A 20,048-nucleotide genomic window follows, 5' to 3' on the forward strand; every position below is an offset into this window, starting at 1 on the left:
ATACTTATATATAAAGACAAGCAGCCGCACAGTAAACAATAAACAGCACAGGTGATTGTGTTCCTTTGCTATGATTTTTTTCTTTTTGCCAAATGTGAGTGAAAATAATCTGTTCTGTTCGAACTGTCAAGTGTGCTTCATGTGTCAGTAATACTCGTTGTTCAAGAAGCTTACATAGTAACTGTCATTAAAAGCCATTCTGACGGTTGCCTGGTCTTCCCTTTCCACAAAAGGAAAAGGGGCTTCATGTAAATAAAAAAAAAGTTCAAACCCTGATTTATTTACTACATGCGCTGTGTGGCTTTAATCTCAGAATGTTGACATTTTGGGGCAGAGTGAAAGGGGTTCTACAGTCAATATTTGAATCCTCCACCAGCCTTAGTTTATAGTTCAGCATCCTGTTTACCAACGCTTTTCTATTAATAACTATGCAAGACGATTGTCCATGAGGAATCTTGACAAGTCAACAGTATGTGCTACTTGCTGAGCTGAGTGTTTGCTTCCTGTCTTTTCCATGCTACTGTTGGTTTCGTGTACTTAGTTTGTTGGCATTAGCATCAGTTAGCTCGCCTTAGCATGGGTTTCCTCACAATCTCCCGAGAAGCAGTCCCCTCCTATTTTGCATCAGTTATCTCTATTATCACCATTACATAGGACTGACTTTGAAGAGAAAAAGATATATGTTGACCCAGATATTAGCATTACTCAGAAAAATGGGAATTGTGAAATCTTCCTAGTCACAGCAAAGTTTAATTTATCTTTACTTGTATGAAAAAGCCTTCTTAAGGTGTCAAAAACCTTAAGCAGGCTTTTGACACTGTCAATGTCATGATATTCTTTTGTCTCACTAACTAATCTTACTTCAACTTCTCTGCTGATGCTTTATTGTGGTTTAAATCATCTCTCCAGTAGAATACAATGTGTAACTGTAAATGGTGTGAAATCTTCTTATCTCTCCAACCCCGTCGGCGTCCCACAGAGTTCTATTTTGGGACCTTTTACTGTTCTCTTTGTACATAAATGACCTTCCTGATGTTTGCCCTGATTTCGGTGTGCTGATGTACACAGATGATGCAGCTATCATTACACATGGTAAGGATGCCATATCTGTAGCTTCCAAGCTCACTAATGCACTGTCCAGGGTAAAAGTCTGGTTGCGAGACTCGTGTCTCGTGCTCAATATAATATAATCATACAGAACGTCAATCGAATTAGACCCTTCGTCACTACTGAGCCTGCTAAATCCTATCTACACTGTATGGTTCTCTCTCACTTTAGAGTACTTCTCCACTGTTCGGCCATTCACTGGTAGCACTGTTCTCAAACCGCTTGTATATAGCTCTGCAAGAAAGCTATCAAGGTGTTTGACGAGAGACCTCAGTCATATCATGATTGTAAAATTCAAGAGAAATATCATTTTCTCAGCTTTGATAACTTTTGAACCACTTGTTTGATCTATAAATGTTTACATGGGCTGGCTCCACCTCCACCACCAGGGGAATTTATTGAAAGGAGGAATAGCCAAATGTGCACAAGGGCAACCACACGGGGGCGGGCTGTTAAGTCCAATTTAGAAAATCAGTTCTAGCACAAAATACCTGGTCCATCAAGAGCTGTGCTAGTTGGAGCAAACTGCCATTTAGCCATTAGAGAAAACTTCACACTTGCTGCATTTAAGAACCAGCTCAAAAGTACAATTGCTTATGTGACAGTTGATGGTCCTGTTAAGATGCCTCCAAATGATCATGCACCCTGGCTACTTAACCAAGGGGATTGTTAGGCTTGGAACAAGGTCTGGACTCTGGAGGTAGAAAAAAGGTGCCTTTTATTGCCAACTACCTCGCAGGACTCACAGCTGGACTGAAAAAACTAAACAAGAACAAAAACCGCTGGATCCTCCAGGAACACAGTCACAGAAAAACGAGAACGAAATCACTACCAAAGGTAGGACGCTGCAAACAGGCAGGGAACAAAAAAAAAAGAAAAAAAAAATCACTAGGCTGGCTAGGCTGAGACTAAAATGGAAACAAAGGTAGCATAGGCACTTGGAAAGGGCACATAACTACACGGCGCGCAGGGCAGTAACTCTCGGGAGTGGCAGCGAGACTTTCTGGCACGGAGGAGGCGGACTGCCGGACCTATATGCTGCTGATGATGATTGGGATTGTCTGCAGCTGGTCCTAATCAGCAGAACATGCCTCAGCTGCACCGTGCCAGCCCTGGGGAGAAAAGGGAACGACTCGAAGCAGGAAGTAGGGCAAGAAACACAAAATAAAGGCACAATCAGGAAAAATAACAGGGATATCCTTTTGGCCGAATGGTTAAGGGCGCATGACTATTACCCGGGAGTCTAGCGTTGGAAGCCCGCCCGGCCCCTCGTTGCCTTGCCACACACTTATAACTTCTGATTTTTTTAGCACTACGCACTTGACCTTGTATTTCTAGCAATCTAGGATAGAGTAGTTAGAGTTGTTATCTCCAAGATGACATCTCACATGTGCATCCTGTCTCTGTAATTGTGTCAACGGTTATATGGTACCTCTGCGATGACATTGCATGTCCTTGTTTTTTGTGATGTCTAAACATAGCTGAATGTTTAGTTCTATCCTTATTTATTGAGGACTACAGATGGAATTTAGCGGCAAGCTAACTCCGGTATATTCACATGTTTAGAGTACTCTGTATTCTGGACATGTCCATGAATGTACACTGTCCCATCTAAATAAACAAACCTGACCTGTTTATTTTGGCAACTTATCAGCACTCTGCTGCAGAATAAACGTCTTCCTCAATTCACTTTTTTTGGCTGTAGACCCAACCTGTTTCATAACACGGGACTTTACTTTTACTCTTTACAATATCACAGTTTAATTCAAAATGAAACCTTAAAACTATACTCATGTGGCACATCGACTTCTATTTGACACATACCGTTTGTTGTGAGATGTAAACTCCGTCTCATAATGAAGAACCTGCCAACTGTCAAGGTTACTCAACAGGAACATCTTGTTAATGCACACATTTACATGTTTCTGAACTGTGAGAGGAAGCTGCAGTACCTGTAGAGAACATAGACATAGGGAAGAACATGCAAAACCCACGCAGAAAGAACTCAGACATGTGAATCCAACATGTTCTTGCTGTGAGGAAACAATGCCAAACACATACGCCCACAAATATCTAGTATATAGTGCAGCATGCAGTGCAGTGCAGTACTCTTTGGTAAAGATAATAAGGTTCAGCTCTCCTCCAATTGCCTTGATGAGGAGTTCAGAGTCAGTCGGGTGAAAAGAGAGCAAGAGACGGAGTTGTCCTGGCGTCCCCTTTTTCCCCCTAACAAAACTGTTACTAATGAGCTGGCTTGGACTCCCACACAACATCTGCATATAAAACAAAATATCAGCCCATCTTGCAACTGCACGTGAGTTTGACGCTCTGCCCTGCAATCTTTCAAAATTCTAATGCACTGACCTCATTCTCAACTTCCTTCCTCGTGCCATGTGCTGCTCCCTCTTCTCCAGAGCTCCATCACGTTGAAGAATTCCTGTGCAATTGCTTATTTTGGTTGCTGTGCAGTGGATTGTCAGTCGGTCGCGATATGTCGATGACGGAGAAGGAATCCTCGTTGACGCCACAACTCTCGTGGCCAATGTTGACAACTCCAAATATACTCCTCCAGCTAGCTCCACAGTTTCATGCGCACGGATATTAACGCATTAACATATATCCTTTTAAGGGAAGCACGAGTGACTGTCTGGGAAAGAATGGGGTGGTCTCCCCGGTCTGAGGAATGTAAAATTAAAGGCAGCGGTTCTTCCGCGCCCGTTACCTTTTATGTTTAACAGTTAACAGTCATAGTTTAACATAGTTTGACTGCATTTTTAGCTGCATGTTCGTCCGGTTTTCGTACACAATGGCTTATGACCGATTGTACAAGATGCTTCAGACACTACAGCTCCACATTTAAATCATTTAGATCACGTATTAATTTGGTGCTTACAAGAGGAAGCAGCACATAAACACTGAGGAAACCCTGACAGCCTCATGTAGCGTCTGCACTAGTCACAGCTCTTCAATTCAATTACTGTAACTTAATATCTTAACACGTTTTCACCGTCCCGGCTGCTCGGACTCACGGTCTTACAGTATCTCCAAATGTGTTTTCCAAATCTATCTGCATTCGCTACCCTCAGATGTGAACATTGTTGTTCGTCACATCTTGCTGTCTGGTGTTGGGTGTCTGCATCCTCACTGACCTTTCGGACAAAGCCTCCCCCTTGACAAGTAATTGCTGTGACCTCATCGCCAGATAGATGGATTCGTGAGATAATTCCAGTTGATAGTAGAGATTTTCCATCTGTCCTTTGAGATGAAATAATAAACCACTCTTGCTTCTATCAATATGTGCATGTGTGTTTGTCTTGACTTATTAAAATCAGTCTTTTTTGGATTTTAAAAAGACTTCGATTTTTATTTTTATTGATTTTTTTTTTCTGTGGGGTTGTCTGTATAATGTTTCAGTTGCTTCATTCCCCTTTTACCCTGAATAACTGCCATCGTTGGAGCCTGGGACTCGGCAGCAGTGAGGTACAGCAGACTTTAATGGGATTATAAAGCAAGTGTCTCGTAATCCCTATTTATCACTGTCCAGCTAATGTTCAATGTCAAAGTATAATTTTGTTTAATGGAGACAAATAAATCTAATCTGAAATCTGATACCCAGAAATGGTAAAGGGGAACTCTTTCCCTTTTTTTCTGAAACTACAAAATCAAGAAGATAGATGTGGGCTATTGCACTTGCACGGCGGAAGCCATCATGAACGGCTGAGAAAGAAAATTGAATTACGCCTTTGTTTCCGTGCTTGACAACTTGCAACAGGTCAGCCAGGTTTTTAATTAATATTAGCAGAGATTACCACCTTTGCTTGTGGAAAAAACTAAATTCTGCTGGGAGTTTGGGACTAACATGGCATCCTGGAAAGAACCCCTTGAAAATAAAGCTGTTTTTTTGTTGTTTTTTTTACTTCTGGTACATGTGTTTGTCCCTTATTTTAACTAAAAAAAAAAAAGAAAAGGAATTGCTCTGTGATTGTCCGTCGACCAATGCAGGCATTTTATCAGTTGACCTACAATAAAGACCTGCATAGGCTTGCAAAACAGCACTATCTCAAACCCTAATCACATTCTGAAGAGTGAATTTGAACTATTGCCAAACCGGAGACGCAGTAAAGTAAACAACATAATGTGTTAAATGCGTGTTAATTGTATCTCGTCTGAAATGTTTGTCACAAATGGAACGGGCGAGATATAGGACTAATTTCAGACAATAACAATGAACTAATACCAGCAAATTAATCAGAATCAGTCACACACATTCTAAATGCAAATCAATCATCTTTTGTACTTAAAGGATTTCTTTTATTTGTACTTGAAAGTGTAAATCACAAGGCACGAAACCTGTTTGTTTTGTTTTGTGAGGTTTTGACGGGAAGTCAGCTCCATGCAATTAGGCTGCAACCATGGCAACAACATTTCCTTGATACACAGTCGGTATCAGTTTTGGGAGTGAAAGAAAACTAAAGAGCGTTATCGTTGGATACACTCTGCGTTCATGACTGCGCTCTGGAGTTTGGGTCTATTTGAGGTCTGTGTTCCTCCCTCCAAGTACCCCAGCAGCTTTCTCCCATGATCCAACACTGCAAGAATGGCCTTCAGAAGCCCTTCTTAACCTAAAACTTGTGAAGATGACAAGGACACAGGTCGGAAAATGCCAGATCCATCAGTCAAGAGCAAGTTCAATCATCACTTTGTGTGTGTGTGTGTGGGGGGGGGGATTTTTAGGGAGTAAGAGTTTTGATTGTCATTAGTACGACGGGCAGCGGCATTCCACGCGTAACACAAAACATCCTGCTCTCTTTATCGTCCCTCGCTCCGTTACCAGGCATGTCATCCAACGCCAGCGCTTTTCCCCAACACATTCCACAGCAACAGGCTTTAAGGAGCCTTCAACAATAGCTGGCTGCCGGGATGTCAAAGGGGAACAGATTACCGGCAGGCAGAGGATTCTACAGATAATTGAAAATAAAGTTACAGGAAAAAGAAAATCAAGCATCGGACATGGAGGTCGTTGTTCCGCAGCCGTCTCATTGTTTTAGTTATGACAGGACTTGACCGTTACGCGCTATTGACGTAGCACAAAAAAACCCCTGCCTCCCCCTTCGGAGAGAGCTTATTTTTCCATGTAGCTCAAACTTACCACCATCTTTTTTTCTTCTTTTTTTTTTTGAAGTTCCACGGCTCACCACCAAACTGCATTTATTTTATTTATGGGCCAAAGCAAGTTTCATTGCAGCCGGAGCCGCCGTGGATGTTGTGCAATTTAAGGAGAGGAATTTTTTCTGGAGGCAGGCGCATCCCCAGTTGAGCAGTGACTCATGCAGAGTACAGTCTTGAAATGTCAAGCAGCGTCTGACTAATCCACGAGACGCTGAGACAAACCTTTCTCCTTTGTATATTTCAACGAAACAGATGCATTTTTTGAGTCAACGATAATCAAACCCAGCACCTGAAACAAATCAAGGCACTTACTCGCACGGAGGTGAACAGAGCTGACAAATGTTAACCCTTTCAGTGCACTCATTGATGTGTTATATCCACCATTCATCGGTGGACAAAAGGAAACTCTCAAACTTTCAAAAACGTTCCGCTAATAGGCTGCAAGTGCAGCAATTCCATCATGAGTTGCCTCATGCAAAATTCCTCAACCATCCAAAAAATGTGTACAGAAGTAAATAATGCATATTTATTTATATTTTAGAAGTAAAATGTGTATATAAAAAATACAGTATGAATCATTCCTATCACTTGGTGCCTTTGGCCTCTTGGGTTGGAATGGCACAGGATGGAACACGCAACCGTGCTCCGGTCTGGTGTGAAGCCAGGACTGGACTTACAAAGGAGTGGGTGCAGGCGTAGGTTCATTCATTCATTAGGAGAAGCAGAGCTATGCAGCACAAGGGTGTATTTGATTGCATTTTTTTTTTTTTTCCCACTGCATCGGGTCACGCACAATGGGCTCATACATGCCCGACACTGCCTCACGGGTCATCTGAAAAGATGCCCACCACTTCAGAATTCTCCATCCCCGCCCCCCCCGAGGCCAAAAATGTCCCGAAGGTCTTCCACACGCGAGAGTTTGACCGGCTGACGTTGCGTGCGTCGTCCGTCTCTTTTGTTTATCGAAGTTCTACCGAAAGAACAGGGCCGCGCAAAACGGACCCCCTGTTTTTTTCTCTCGGGGGCAAAAAAAGGTTGTCTCTCATTCCTCTTCCTGTTACCATTCCGTTGCTCTCACACCATTACGAGAAGAGAAGCGCAAGAATGTGAAAGAGACGGAGATGGCTGTCGCAACGCCCGCCTTTTTTTCCCCGCGCAAGACGGGCTGCAGTTTTCTGACGCAAATTGGCGGGTCGCAGCAGTGCCGCCCTGTCTAATGATGCGCGCTGTGAATGCCGTGCACGGCATTGTTCGGCGAAAATAACTCACCAAATCCCCCTGGAGGGATTACAACGTTTACCTTCAGAACACCAACCGCGCACACAGAGGCTTACGTTTCTTACCCACAAGGCAAACAAAAACCTGCAGTTTCTTGCCCGCAATTCTGTAGAACGTGTGAGATGGAAACGTGAGCCCACAATCCGTTCCCCGGAGGTTTGCTGCCGCCTGGCGCTGGCAACTGTTGAGTGGAGGGCGTGTCCGAGGAGAAACTGCACTCCTGCGCCTTTGCCGCATCTTCCAAAACGTGACTTCTCCTTTCTCTTTTTTTTTTTTCTGTGTGAGCTTGAAAAAGGAAAAAAAAAAAAAAAAGCCAGGCTGCTTTCATCACAGCCTTGCCTGAAGGCTCCCGTTCACTTGGCACCTGATGAGACGAGGCAACCGACAGTGATCAAACACAGTGTCATTTATCAGCAAAGTGGACCTTCATGGTGGAAGCACGGACATGGAAGAAGTAGACATGAAGAAGCAGACCTGATGTGAGGGAGCGCTTGTTTTTTGTTTTTATATGTATCTTCAAGGGCAACCACACCGACCCCTTCCCTGTTTTGAGGAATGCATGCTTGAGCTCAAACCTCTTTTTACTTGAATTTTTCCAGAATTTGGACTTTGCTGGGGAGGGCCTGCCCTGGCCTGCCCTCTCCTCGGCTCGGCGGATGCGGAAAAGGGTGTGTCGCAAATTCCCGTCACCCCTCTCTTTTTTTTCTCTCCCTTTTCCCCCCTCTGTTGCTTATGTAAGAGCTCAGACCACACCCCTGACGTATAAAGCAGAGCCTGTTATTGTCCCAACCAGCTATTGAACCGAGGCACTTGCCAGCGAAGGATCTACCCCTGGTCGCTTTTTTTTTTACGTGTTGAGAAGGAAGAAAGAAAAGAAGGAGCAATGGAAAGAGGGGCCATGCAGTCTGCCGCTCCATCCTACTTAGGGTGGTCCATCTTCACCACTTTGTGCTGCTGCCTGCCGCTTGGGATTGCCGCTATTGTCTGCTCCACTAAGGTGTGTAACGCTCTCCGAGCATCCGTCTCTCTTCAAGAATTCTGATTGCAGCTCAGATGGGGAAAAAAAAGAGAAGAAGAAAAGCTAAGCAAGGGCAGACTTTTCCTTTTATTTCCACGGCACATTTAGAAAGGGAGAGGCTCAGCCGCAAATGTATAGTAATGTTCACACTGTGCTCTTTCAAAGGTCCAAAGCGCCAATGGCGTCGGAGACTCATCCGGAGCCATGGAGGCCTCCAAGAAAGCCAAGATGTTCAATATCATTGGACTAGTGTGCGGGATCATTTTGATCATCATCGTGGTGTCGGTCAGAGTCTCGACAGGATACTGACGACGCTGGTGACTTTTCGCTGCAGGGCTGTTTGGAATTTCAGCAGACCTCTCGTTAACGTTTGCTTCCCCTCCCCCTACCCGCCTTCCCAGCCCGGGATCCCTAATTGGAAACAGAACCCTGTTTGCATGCACGCACTCGAACTGTGCACACGTCTGTTTCAATCAGACACCCGCAAACATGCCTTACCGCAAGAATGCAACTATAATGCTTTGCTTTCAGGGTCCAGGCGCTTTTCCTATTTTTTATTTTTTTTCATCAAACCCAAAAGTTTCTGCTCTGTCAAAATTGTTTTTTACATATTTTATTGTTTAAATACTAATAAACACTGCCAAATGAACGTCTGCGTGGCACTGATTCTCTGATGTGGAAGAAAGGAGGAACTCAATGGCTTCACTGTCAAACTTTTTCCTCAAAAGGGTGCAGAAGTGGCAGCAGGATTCCAACTGACCAAACACACAATACTGAACTATGATACTTTGAAACTATGACGATCTATTAAACTATAAATACAATGCAGTGTGTGGATGTGTGTTTTTTTTTTTCATTTAGACAAATATAAACCTTTCTAATCCACTGCTAACATCATTTTTTTAAGCATTTTCTGAGGTTTTTGGTGGGTTTGTCTTTTTTTCTTCATTAACATGGTAAAAGGGTTCAAGTAACGCTGCATTAAAAAAAAAAAAAATTCACTCAAGTATTGCACCACTGTTTGTGGATTCAGGATCTGGAAGACATTTTCATGAGCGGAAAGAACTGAACCAACAGACAAATGCAGTTGCCACATGCTCCAACTTGGGAAAAAAAAAAAAAAAAAAAAACCTCAACAAGCAACATAACAACTGCACAACGAGTCTCTGTGCCGCTTCCGGGAGTCCGAATCGACTCAAAGCGGCAAAGTTAACAGCATCTTTTCACCCAGTCTGACCTCCCGGTTGCCGTTTGCGTGCAAGCAGGGAGGTGCGTGAGTTTCCTGAAATCCTTCGCCATTTTCCTCTCGCGGAGAGACCAGGCGCTGCTTGTGTAAACAACCGCGCTTTTGCACTGATATCAAGTGTGAAATATGCACAAGCTTCCACTTTGGAGCTTGCATTAAATATTTGGGCTGGAAATGTGCCAGCGGTTCGAGGAAAATTTGACTCCTGCGTCTTAAGCTAGTGGCGCGGTTATGATTTTCTTTTGTTTGTTTGTTTTTAAGTTAGGGCCTGTTTTTGTCTATTGCCATAAAACTGTTGCAGTGTGGAACAACGCAATTACGCGCACTTGCTGAAATAGTTTTCATCAAAAAAAAAAAAAAAAAAACACCAAAAAGCCTTCCCTCAGAGCAAAACCCTGCACTTCATTATCGTCACATTCTGTCATTTGTCCCTGGTATTAAAGGCCCCTTTTTGCATCTCCTGAACAACTAAATGAGTGAAAGTGGTTCTAGTGGAATACTACAGTTTTGATGGTGAAAATGTGAGAGAAACCAGCCCCTGCAGGTTTCCTCTCCCAAATGCGCCACCTCTGGCCACTCCCTCTATTTATCAAATTGTGGGGTGGGGTGGTTGGGGGGCACCATTCTTGAGGAACTCTGTTTATAAAGTGCAAGCAATTGCTGGAAAGTGCTCTCCGCTCTCCTGCCCGCCCCTGCCGAAAGCAAACACACGAAAAGCGTCGGATTATCTCGAGGAATTTATTTCGAGTGTCTCTTTTTCACCCCTTTTCTTCCCCAGCTTTCTCCGCAGCTCCGCAGTCCATCCCTCTCAGATATCCTTGAAGGCTGGAAAACAAGGACGCTTCGCTGCGCTTCCGCTGGACTTCTTCCACATCCTGCTGTCGTAATCACAGACAGACAGACAAACAAAAAAGAAAGAAGGAAAAAAACATGCAAGCCGTCTCTGCCTTCGCCCCGGACTCACAAATGTCATCAACTTGCAATGAGACGCAAGACAAATGGTAAACAGTTGAGCTCTGTGTCTTTTTGTGTACGTCGCTCTTGCTTACTTCTAAAAGCGCCGATCCCCTCGTTGGCCCAAGCGCTCGGTGGGGCGGGGAGGCAGCGGAGGAACTTGGCGGGCTGCCCTCTGAGGGGCCCGCTCGGGACGGCACGCACGAGCCGGCTTCCTCCTCTGATGGGGCAATGTCCTGCCGAGAGCGGAGCAGCTCGAGGCTGAGGCATTCCTGCAGCATCTGCCATTTAATCGCAGAGATTACGGCAAAAACAAAAAAAGAAAGATGTTGTCACTTGAGAGCGCAGAGCCCGCTTGAAACAACGCACTCCATCCCCTGGCTGGCTGTCATATATATATATATATATTTTTTGTTCTCGCCAAACGAGCTCTCACTCTGAGCCGTTACCCGAAAGAAAAGCCTGCGGAAGGCGGGGCTGGAGTCGCAGCTCATGTCCTGCAGCGCGACGTGCGACAGGCAGTGGAGCAGCAGCAGGGAGAAGCCGCCGGCCGACTGGAGTCTCTGGCGACGAATAAAAAGCGTCCTCCGTGACCCCTGTTGGAGACACAGAGCACAAGGGGGTCGTTGACCCGCCGCCAGGAGTCGACCTCGGCCTCGCACGCCACAGTTACAGCCCCGAGATCTCACACACACGTCCAGCACTGCCAAGAAAAAAACTTTCGAGGGCTCAATTATTTCTGTTTGCCGAGAACACAACACATGTTTGATAGGACATTTCTCTCACTGCAAACCAAACAAAGATTTCACGCGCGGAGGCCCGAGTGCAGAGTGATTTCCCGCAGACACGTGAAACAAAGCTGACAGGTTTTGGATGCACTCCATCTGGCAGGGCTGTTGTGTGAACGTCGCTTTCCCCTCAAATTGAACCTCTCTCCATCTCTCTCAGGAAGGAGAGGACTTTCCACTATCAAAAGCTGTTTATCATCTTTAGTTCTGAGTTGCAAAATCTGCGAAGCCCCTCCAGCCAATCAGGCCAGAAGTTGCATAACCGCCCGCACCCGAGCACAGGCAACAACAAAAAGAAAAGCTGGAGATAGGCACTAAAGCCTCACAACGTGTAGGCTGCACGCTTGATTCTGCGAACACAGAAATTTCACTTGCCATTCTTCTATCAACAGGATAACCTTTGAAAAAAAAAATCTATCTGCACATGGAATTGGTTGAGCAGTGAAAGGGAAACCTCACCCTCTCCCGGCCTTGACACAGCCGAGTTGGGCGGTAACGTAAACAACCGCTGAGAGTGAAGTTTAAGGCCCTGCCGAGCGCCGGAGCGAGCAGCCCAGCCGAGTTCGACACGACAAATACAGAGTTTCAAGCCTACCTGGTAGAAGAAGGAATTTCTAAAAGCGTTGTCAGAGTAGTTGTTGTGGGGCAGAGCGGCCGCAATCTGCAGTGACACGGCGGGGGCCTGCGGAGGGAGGGGCAAATGCTTTAAGCTTGCAGGGGTGGCAAAGGAATTTACAGTCTGCACTTGAGTGAAAGTATGGATACTTGTGTAAGTAAAAGTACTGATTTCACTCCTTTTACAACTGCAGCACGACCACACTGTAATCAGTAATTGTTGCGGCCAAGGTCCTCTGAAATAATCTCCTTCTACCTCGACGACACAGCAGCTGAGTTCAAATATAGCTCTGCTTTGAGCCACAACAACCATAACAATAAGTGAATCACTTTTAACAGAATTTGTATCTTTTAAATACAAACGTTTTTCCAATGTAAGGAGTAGAAATTCCAGATATGTGTGTACAAATGTAGGGAGTAAAAGTAAAAAGTTGTCAACAAGGCAATACTCACGTACTTAAAGTACAGTAATAAAGTATTTGTACTTTGTTACTTCCCACCTCTGCAAGCTTGTAGTTATGTCTTACATTGTAGCATCTTTATTTATTCATTTATTTATCAATTCTACCCTAGAGTGCAGTGGAGCGTGTTTAATTATCCCCAAAATGAACGCTGGAAAACAGCGTGCTTAGCCTTGTAAGACCCAGCTGTTAAACACTAAGTTGTAGCTTCCTACTAAAACTCTGTGATACTGTGGCTTTTCCTAATATTTAGGAAAGATTAGCATTAGCACGAAGCGGGAGAGGAGTTCTCCTTAATGCTGTTTGGTTTAAAAAAAAAAACTGCAGCCCTCCATGTTGTGAGAGGCGTCCCAGATCAGATGAGGAGGCGGTTCTCCTCATCTTATTGTTTCATCTAAACACGCGGCGTCAGGGCCCCTCATCGCAGGCCCAGTCAAGTGCATTACGAGGCTGGAAGACATAAACAACGTGTGGTGGTGGAAATTTCCACTCGTTGCCTTCCTGGCCTAAAAAACCTCAGCCGCCGAATCAGCCACACCTGGTTCTCCCAGCTGAGTCTCATTATCCAGCCACTTTGCAAGCGTCTCCATTCCATTGCTCCCGGCTTGACTTCCCTGTACGGATTCAGTGTGCCTCCCATCTCCTGTCCCCGGCGCTACAGCCTTGTGTCTTTGACCACCTCTTTCTGGCTCTTGACGCTGCTTCTATGCTAACCACGAGTCTCGCCAGTCCCCCCTCAGTTCTAGTAGCTCACTGCCGGTGGCTGTTCCTAAGTCACACTGCGCCTTTGCGAACCATAAAAACTGCATTCTCGTCTCAACCTTGACCAACCCCGTGCTAGCCAGGGGCCTGTTAATCTCCCCCTGTGCCCCATTTTAACCAGGCGAGCACAGCAATAAAATTCATCCCAAACTGCATTTGAGTGGTTATGCTGCATTTGGGGGGAGGCGGGGGGGGGGGCGCTTCACGGTAACAGTTGGAGTCACGTGTAGCACTGGGTTTATGTGAAAGGAATAGCTCAACATTTAGTGCCATAGACCATAGATGTCAAACTCTGGCCCGCAGTGTGATTACATTTGGCCCGCGAGGGAATACAAAATAACGACTAGAGCTGACCCACCAGTATTACACAGCACATGTATCACTAATACTACAAATCCCAGAATGCTTTGCTTGTATTTTGCCACCTCAATCAGGACATGTTCGTTGAAGGACATTATGACTTAATTGGTTTATTGTTGATTTGTATTTTTAAATTTATTGTTAGCCAATGGGAAAAGGTTACTGTTGAAATTTAAATTTATTTATTTATTTATTTATTTATTTATTTATTTATTTTTAAATTGGGTTTTGCATGTGTGCAACATTAACTTATTTATTGTCTGGTATTCAGCTTTGCTTGTTCCATATTCAGGTTGAAGCAAAGCTAGTTTGGGTCCGTATAAAAAAAGGCTCACTGAGGAAGTTTTTTTCAATAAATATCAATGTCGGCTCTCGGCTTAGTCCAGGTTTTAAAATTTGGCCCTCTGTGTATTTGAGTTTGACACCCTGCCATAGACCCTACAGTCATGTGAGGTGCATTGCCTCTAATTGTCAGAGCCTGTTGTTCTGAGCAGAGAAGCGAGCTGCTCAGTGAATCAAATGAAGTTGAACAGTTCTGGACTCTCTCCCTCAAAAGTCATCAAACACACAATCCAACAACTTCAAAAACACTCCTGTGGACAAGTTGTGGCCGGCACAATTAACACGCGACCAAACTTGTATAAAAGCATTGTGATTCGAAATTGCTCCAGAGGGAAATGCATAGCTGGAACGACGTTCCGGACGGGTGATTTCAAAAGGGTAAGTTTAGTGCACGTGCTCTAAAGGTCATCAAACAGTGAATTTGCCAACATGTTGAATCATCTCTTTCACGAAATGTCAGCACAAGACAAATCAGGCTTCAGATTATTTAGAATCAGAAAGTGGATGGAAGGTGTTTCAGACTTTTTTTTTTTCAGATGACTACTGACTGGGTGACTTGAGTGACTTTTTAATGTCTCTAGTTTGTGTTTAACATAAAAAAGTGGGTGAATAAAATGCTAGCAAGTAAGGGTAATGGTAAAGACTTGATTAGCATCCAGTAACGGCCTCTAAGTACAGGACTGGGTCACTATAAGCATGTTGAGGCTGGCATGTCAAGGAACGATCAGAGTCTGTTCCAGAGCTCTTATACCACAATTACTTTTGTATTTTAACAGCGCTGTTAAATCTCCGTTCTTTAGGACTTTGGGCTTCACAGATGTTCTTGAGATATATTAAACAGGCCCTGTCATGGCCATCTCCAAATTGAATAGATTAATTTTACATTTATTTCATGAATACATTTTCAACAATAAGCAAGGGTGCTTCGGTCAAAACACTGGTTTGAGCTGGACAGGCCTCACAAAACGAGCGTGTCTCTCACTCAGCCAGAAGAGGCTGTTTGGGATTTCTTCCCCCTCCCCTACCTGCTCTGTCATTGGCTCTGCTTTGGAACGGCCCATTCTGACTGGCCAGTTGGTAATAAAAAAAAAGAGTAGTAATAAAATAGTAATAAATCATAAAAAAAAATAATGTTTTCCTATTTAATAATAAATAGCAAAATAGGTAAATAAATAGGAGTCTGCAGAGTCGTCACTCTGACTCAGCTAACATAGAAATGCACAAGTTGTCATTTTTCATACTTGGTGTGTTAGTTAAAAAGACATGTTCAAAAGCCCCCAAAAAAAGTCAGCTTTTCATATCAAGACCCATTAGCATCTCCTCAAAGGCAGCTTTGGTTGAGGCTGGTGAAAACTGAAAACAACAGCGTCAAACTGAAATTGAAGTCGAGGGTTCAACGTAAAGGGTAAACTTTGGCACTCACCAGCGTGAGTCTGTTCATGGCCTCTATCAGAAAGAGTCCATGCTGATAGACCAGGGTCTCTCTGGGGTTGAGGTCTGATAGGGCCAAAGGGATCAACTCTCCCTCACACTCCCACTGAGCATCGAGGACGTCCATGGAAGTGTTGCCCCTGGCTGGACAAAACACAGGTCGCAGAGGTTGAGACCCACTTTTTCTGTTTGTGTCTATTTTAGTACTGACATGTGAACACATTACCTTCAAATCTCTTTCAAAACAGTCCACTCAAACGATTCTCATAAAAATCCCAACCACTGATAGAGGAAGAAAAAGAGCAGTTTCACAACCCGTTCACCACAAAAAAAGGGGATGTGAGGGATGTACACAACCTCCTTCTTTTCAAATTTCCGGCAAAATTGCATTGCTGTGAGAGTGACTCACTCATTTCTCCTGAAGCAGGAATTGCCCATGAACCGCAACTCAACTGAACAAACCTGCAACATTCATCAGGGTTTTTTTTTCCCCCTTGAACCACACTGCGATAACCTCAGGCTTCGTGTTTCAAAATCAGTTCTTCATTTTCCCTAAAAGTGAACCTTAAAAAACCTTAAAATGCCCAGGATCGGAAAAGTCGTTGCAGACAGAAGTTCATTCAATCAGAGTTTTGGAAAACAGTCGATTCAATGACGTGTTTATTTCTTTTTTTTTTATTCATTCTTTTTCATTTACCAGAAAAGTTTTATCTTTGACCAATGTTGTAATGTGGATTTCTTAACCTGATTTTCAATCAAAGGATTTATAATAACGCAGCAGTTTAATAGGGCTACTGGAAGAATCTGTTCAGGAGGTGATGCAAATCTCTTCGAGGTATAAATCAGTTTGACATCCCTCAGTGGCTACTAAAGTGTATTTTTCCTGCCTTTCTGTGAGAATCCTTGAACTCTTGCTAACTGCTGGTTGTTGATTAGAAAACCGTCCGTCATCCCACCATGGAGTCGCCTCGCGTCACAATTGTCGTACCCCTGTCCGGTGCCGACTGAGTGGCAGAGACCGACTGGCGGCAGGTGCTGGTTGAGAGGCCGGCCGGCTGTTTGTCCTCAAGCAGTGTGTTCAGTTTCTCCAGCAGGGGTAAGGCGAGCTGCTGGAGCAGAGCGGTGACCTTCACAGCTGGCCTGTGCGTGCAGCGCTGAAGCAGGCCGTACTCCTTGTGCCAAAAGTTGCCAGACAGTATGGCCTGTAGGAAGAGGTGGAGGGCGGCGGCTCAGAGCGAAGAAGAGAGAACAATTGCAAAACTACGAGGCAGTGGAAGTAAAAAATAAATAAAATAAGAATACAAATTGCTGTCATAATTTGCTGCCGTCAGTATGATTGCCAGCGCACTTTGTACCCGAGGTATGACGAAAATATGGAGCTAAACAGGAAGATTTCAACAGCAACAAAAAACGCAATTAACATCCCTTTGATTTCGTTCTTGTACAGCTGTCGGCCTGCAATTGCGTTCCGACCTGAGCGGCTTCAGCGCCGACTTGACAGACTTGTCTGGCGCAGTCCAGCGCGTTCAGGGCGGCCTCCACATCTGCTCTCCAGGAAAACCACGCTTCCCAACAGCCCGTCTGCCGCAACCCTCGGGCCTGGAACGTCAGTAAACACTTGTAAACAAGCGCACTCTCGGACAAAAAAACGGGCGGAAGGCTTCATTTCAGCCTCTCCCTCGCAGCGCAGGGCCGTCATCAGGTCCACTAAATTGGACGCCAGGAAAAGCGTGTGGTCTGCGAAAGTCCTCGCCCACTCATCTGATTTACAAGGGTTTGGCATGAAAAAGCAAACTTTCGAGGCCGACAGTACGAAAGTTGTGTTTATCGCAGTGGAGCGGAGGGAGTCACACTTGTTGCCGCAAGTTAGCCAAGCACCCGCGGCTCGGCGCCACCTATTGCCGAGGGGCGACGTCGGCCTCGCCACTTTGGGAGAGAAGAGAAGCTCTCCACATTGAAACTGCACTTTGCACTTTGAAAGCCCGACCTGAGCTCGGCAGTTAGCCTCCCAGTCGCCTCCTTGCGTCGCCCGTTTCTCCTGGTCTTGCTTCAGCTGCTCCGCGGACACCTCCAGCCTTTCCAGGGCGGACGACAGCTCCGAGTGCCAGGCGCACAGCCGATCCCACTCCTCGCCGTCGCCTGCGCAGAACCGCAGACGCGATTACGGAGAGGCGGAACAACAACCCTGACCCGATCGACACCGGCCCAATTTACCCAGCGTGAGGGCGTCCAGGACATAAGCGGGCAGGACCAGAGCCAGCCGGCAGCCCTGGGTCACTCTCCTCTGGGCCTCGGCCTGCGCTGACCTCTGCAGCTCCGTGGCCACTTCCCTCAGCTGGCCGCCGCACCACTGAAAATGCAGCAAAGCAAAGCAAAAAGCGTGAATTGCACAACGGAGAACAAGTTCAATTGATGACACAACAGAAATATGCTCCACTTCAGGGACGCAGCATTTACATTACACTTGTCACGTTTGACAGTTTGACTGTATTTTGGGGGATCCTGTCTGTCGACATGCTGCTAGGTAAGTGTGCACAGTCTTTGGATAGCAGCGCGAGCAGCGTTGGCGAGTAATCCATCACTAAGTAGTCCACCACTGTAATTAAACTACTTTTTGAGTAACGGAGTGATGTAACTAGATTACTGTGGCAAAACTGGAAATGATATCATCATTTCTTTGCCAAGCAACAATTTCGTTACTTTTCCGAAATCTTCTAATAACTTTAACAATATGGGCTGTGCAAAAGGCGCCAGTGCTGCACATGAGTTTGTTCTGTGAAATGTGCAGTTTGTGTTCAGACAGCAAACACACATTCATGTTAATGGGACAGAGGCAATATTTGGAATTGAAAAATATGCACTTTAATAAGTTCATTCCAAAGCACTGAGCAACTGCCGCTTTATCTTTTTATGAACTAAAGTAACGAGTAATTGATTATTTATAAAACAAAGTAGTTAAAGAAGTAATTAGATTACTTTATTAAGGAGTAATCAGTCGTTGCATTACTTTTTTGGAGTAATCCCATCGCGCATATGCAAGAAGGACGTTGGGGTAAATCCTGACAGCAGAGTCCTCACAGAGGAAGTGGAAACCAGCTGGAGCAGCTGTGACTGCCCATCACTCATCACAAACCGTCCAGTTCGACTTCGACTCTGTGCTCCCTGTGCATCCTGCGTACAGACCACTAAAAAAATAGCCAGAGTGTTTTCGAGAGAGCCCGTCGCTGCGGACCTGAGAGGAGTTTGCCTCCGCGACACACTGCACCAGAGCGGAGTCCAGGTCAGACAGAAGATCGGCCTCCCGCCGCCTCTGCTGCTGCCAGTGATCATTGCGTGCGCACACCTCCCTCTGCAGCGCCTCAACCTGGCACACAATGACAGATAGGACTCTCAGCCACGACGTGTTATGATGCTCTGAAATGAACCCCCCACGGACAGGACACTGCCACCGCTGTCCCCACCTGTATATTATCAGTCTGATCTGCCATCAATAACCAGTAGAAGGATGTAACGGGCACAATTTTTTTGCGGGACACGTCGAGCCTGGCTCCAACCACAGGAGCCAGCACCTCCGTCACGGGGTCAACAGTCTGAGATCCATAGCGAATGGCCACTAAGCCTGTCAAGTACAGAGAACACCTTATTTTTAGACCGGATTTTCAAATAATCCTTTTTATATTGGGAAATGATTGAATATTATTTTTATCTTTGTTACTGTACTGTCTGAACTTATGTATATGACATCATTTGAACTGGATATGGCCTGATGTGAGCTCAGCAGTGAACCCGCTGCATTCCTTCCCTAAGGGGGTCTCAGTTTCCATATATGGTCTTGCTATGGCCACTGCCATCAAGTTGTGGCCATATGGGGCGCAACTATGGAATGTATACATTCTCCCCCACTCCTAGCATCTGCCTCCCTGGTTGCTGGAGGTATAAGAGATGATGTGACCAAAGGATCATTGGAGTTGCTCACATCTGACCCAGAGACATTCCCAGGCTTTCTAGGTGCCTGACTGACTTCTGACTTCTTTGCAAATAAACCAGTTTTTATACAACTAAGTCTGTGTCAGTGAAGACTCCTTCAACATCTACATCACGCGAAGCCACCAGAAGAATTCACCACATTACCTTTACCACCTGGGTCCTCCATAGTTCCGGCTAATGGGATCTTATTACCAGAGATATCGGACTGACAGCCCAGCACTGGAACACTGAGGCCAGATCCCACTGGGTCTGGATACTCCATTCCGAGCAAGGCTGGAACACACATGTCTGAGTGTGGAAGAGGCATCTCTCCTGTTTTAATGGACGGAGTAAAACATGGCAGGCGCTGAAGACACTTCATTCCTTACTTTCCCACGCACACCGGTATACAGTCTGTGCTGCACGTCAGGGAGATTCAGTAGGCTGACGTTCAACAAGTTGGGAAAGAGCTGACAGCTTTCACTGAATTTAGTTGGATCCATGTGGTGTATATTTGTTATATTTTCCCAAAAGTCATCATTTCGTTTATT

General features: G+C 45.2%; 1 protein-coding gene across 1 annotated transcript in view; it reads right to left on the reverse strand.

Annotated features, from left to right (window-relative positions):
- The window catches only part of LOC142895202 (uncharacterized), a 36,155-nt gene that overhangs the window by 7,551 nt on the left and 8,556 nt on the right, over window positions 1-20,048 (reverse strand). Inside the window, exons 13-23 of the mRNA XM_076036059.1 lie at window positions 19,663-19,830; window positions 18,993-19,150; window positions 18,764-18,895; window positions 17,746-17,881; window positions 17,519-17,670; window positions 17,005-17,130; window positions 16,520-16,733; window positions 15,524-15,675; window positions 12,156-12,242; window positions 11,222-11,368; window positions 10,868-11,053 (exon numbers count right to left, since the gene is read on the reverse strand). Of these exons, the coding sequence (XP_075892174.1) occupies window positions 10,868-11,053; window positions 11,222-11,368; window positions 12,156-12,242; window positions 15,524-15,675; window positions 16,520-16,733; window positions 17,005-17,130; window positions 17,519-17,670; window positions 17,746-17,881; window positions 18,764-18,895; window positions 18,993-19,150; window positions 19,663-19,830 (1,658 nt within the window). The remainder of the gene's footprint in view (window positions 1-10,867; window positions 11,054-11,221; window positions 11,369-12,155; window positions 12,243-15,523; window positions 15,676-16,519; window positions 16,734-17,004; window positions 17,131-17,518; window positions 17,671-17,745; window positions 17,882-18,763; window positions 18,896-18,992; window positions 19,151-19,662; window positions 19,831-20,048) is intronic.

The sequence above is a fragment of the Nelusetta ayraudi genome, unplaced genomic scaffold (assembly GCF_046127955.1).
Source record: "Nelusetta ayraudi isolate G7.1 ecotype Tasmania unplaced genomic scaffold, CSIRO-AGI_Nayr_v1 ptg000048l, whole genome shotgun sequence".
NCBI classification, from domain to species: Eukaryota; Metazoa; Chordata; class Actinopteri; order Tetraodontiformes; family Monacanthidae; genus Nelusetta; species Nelusetta ayraudi.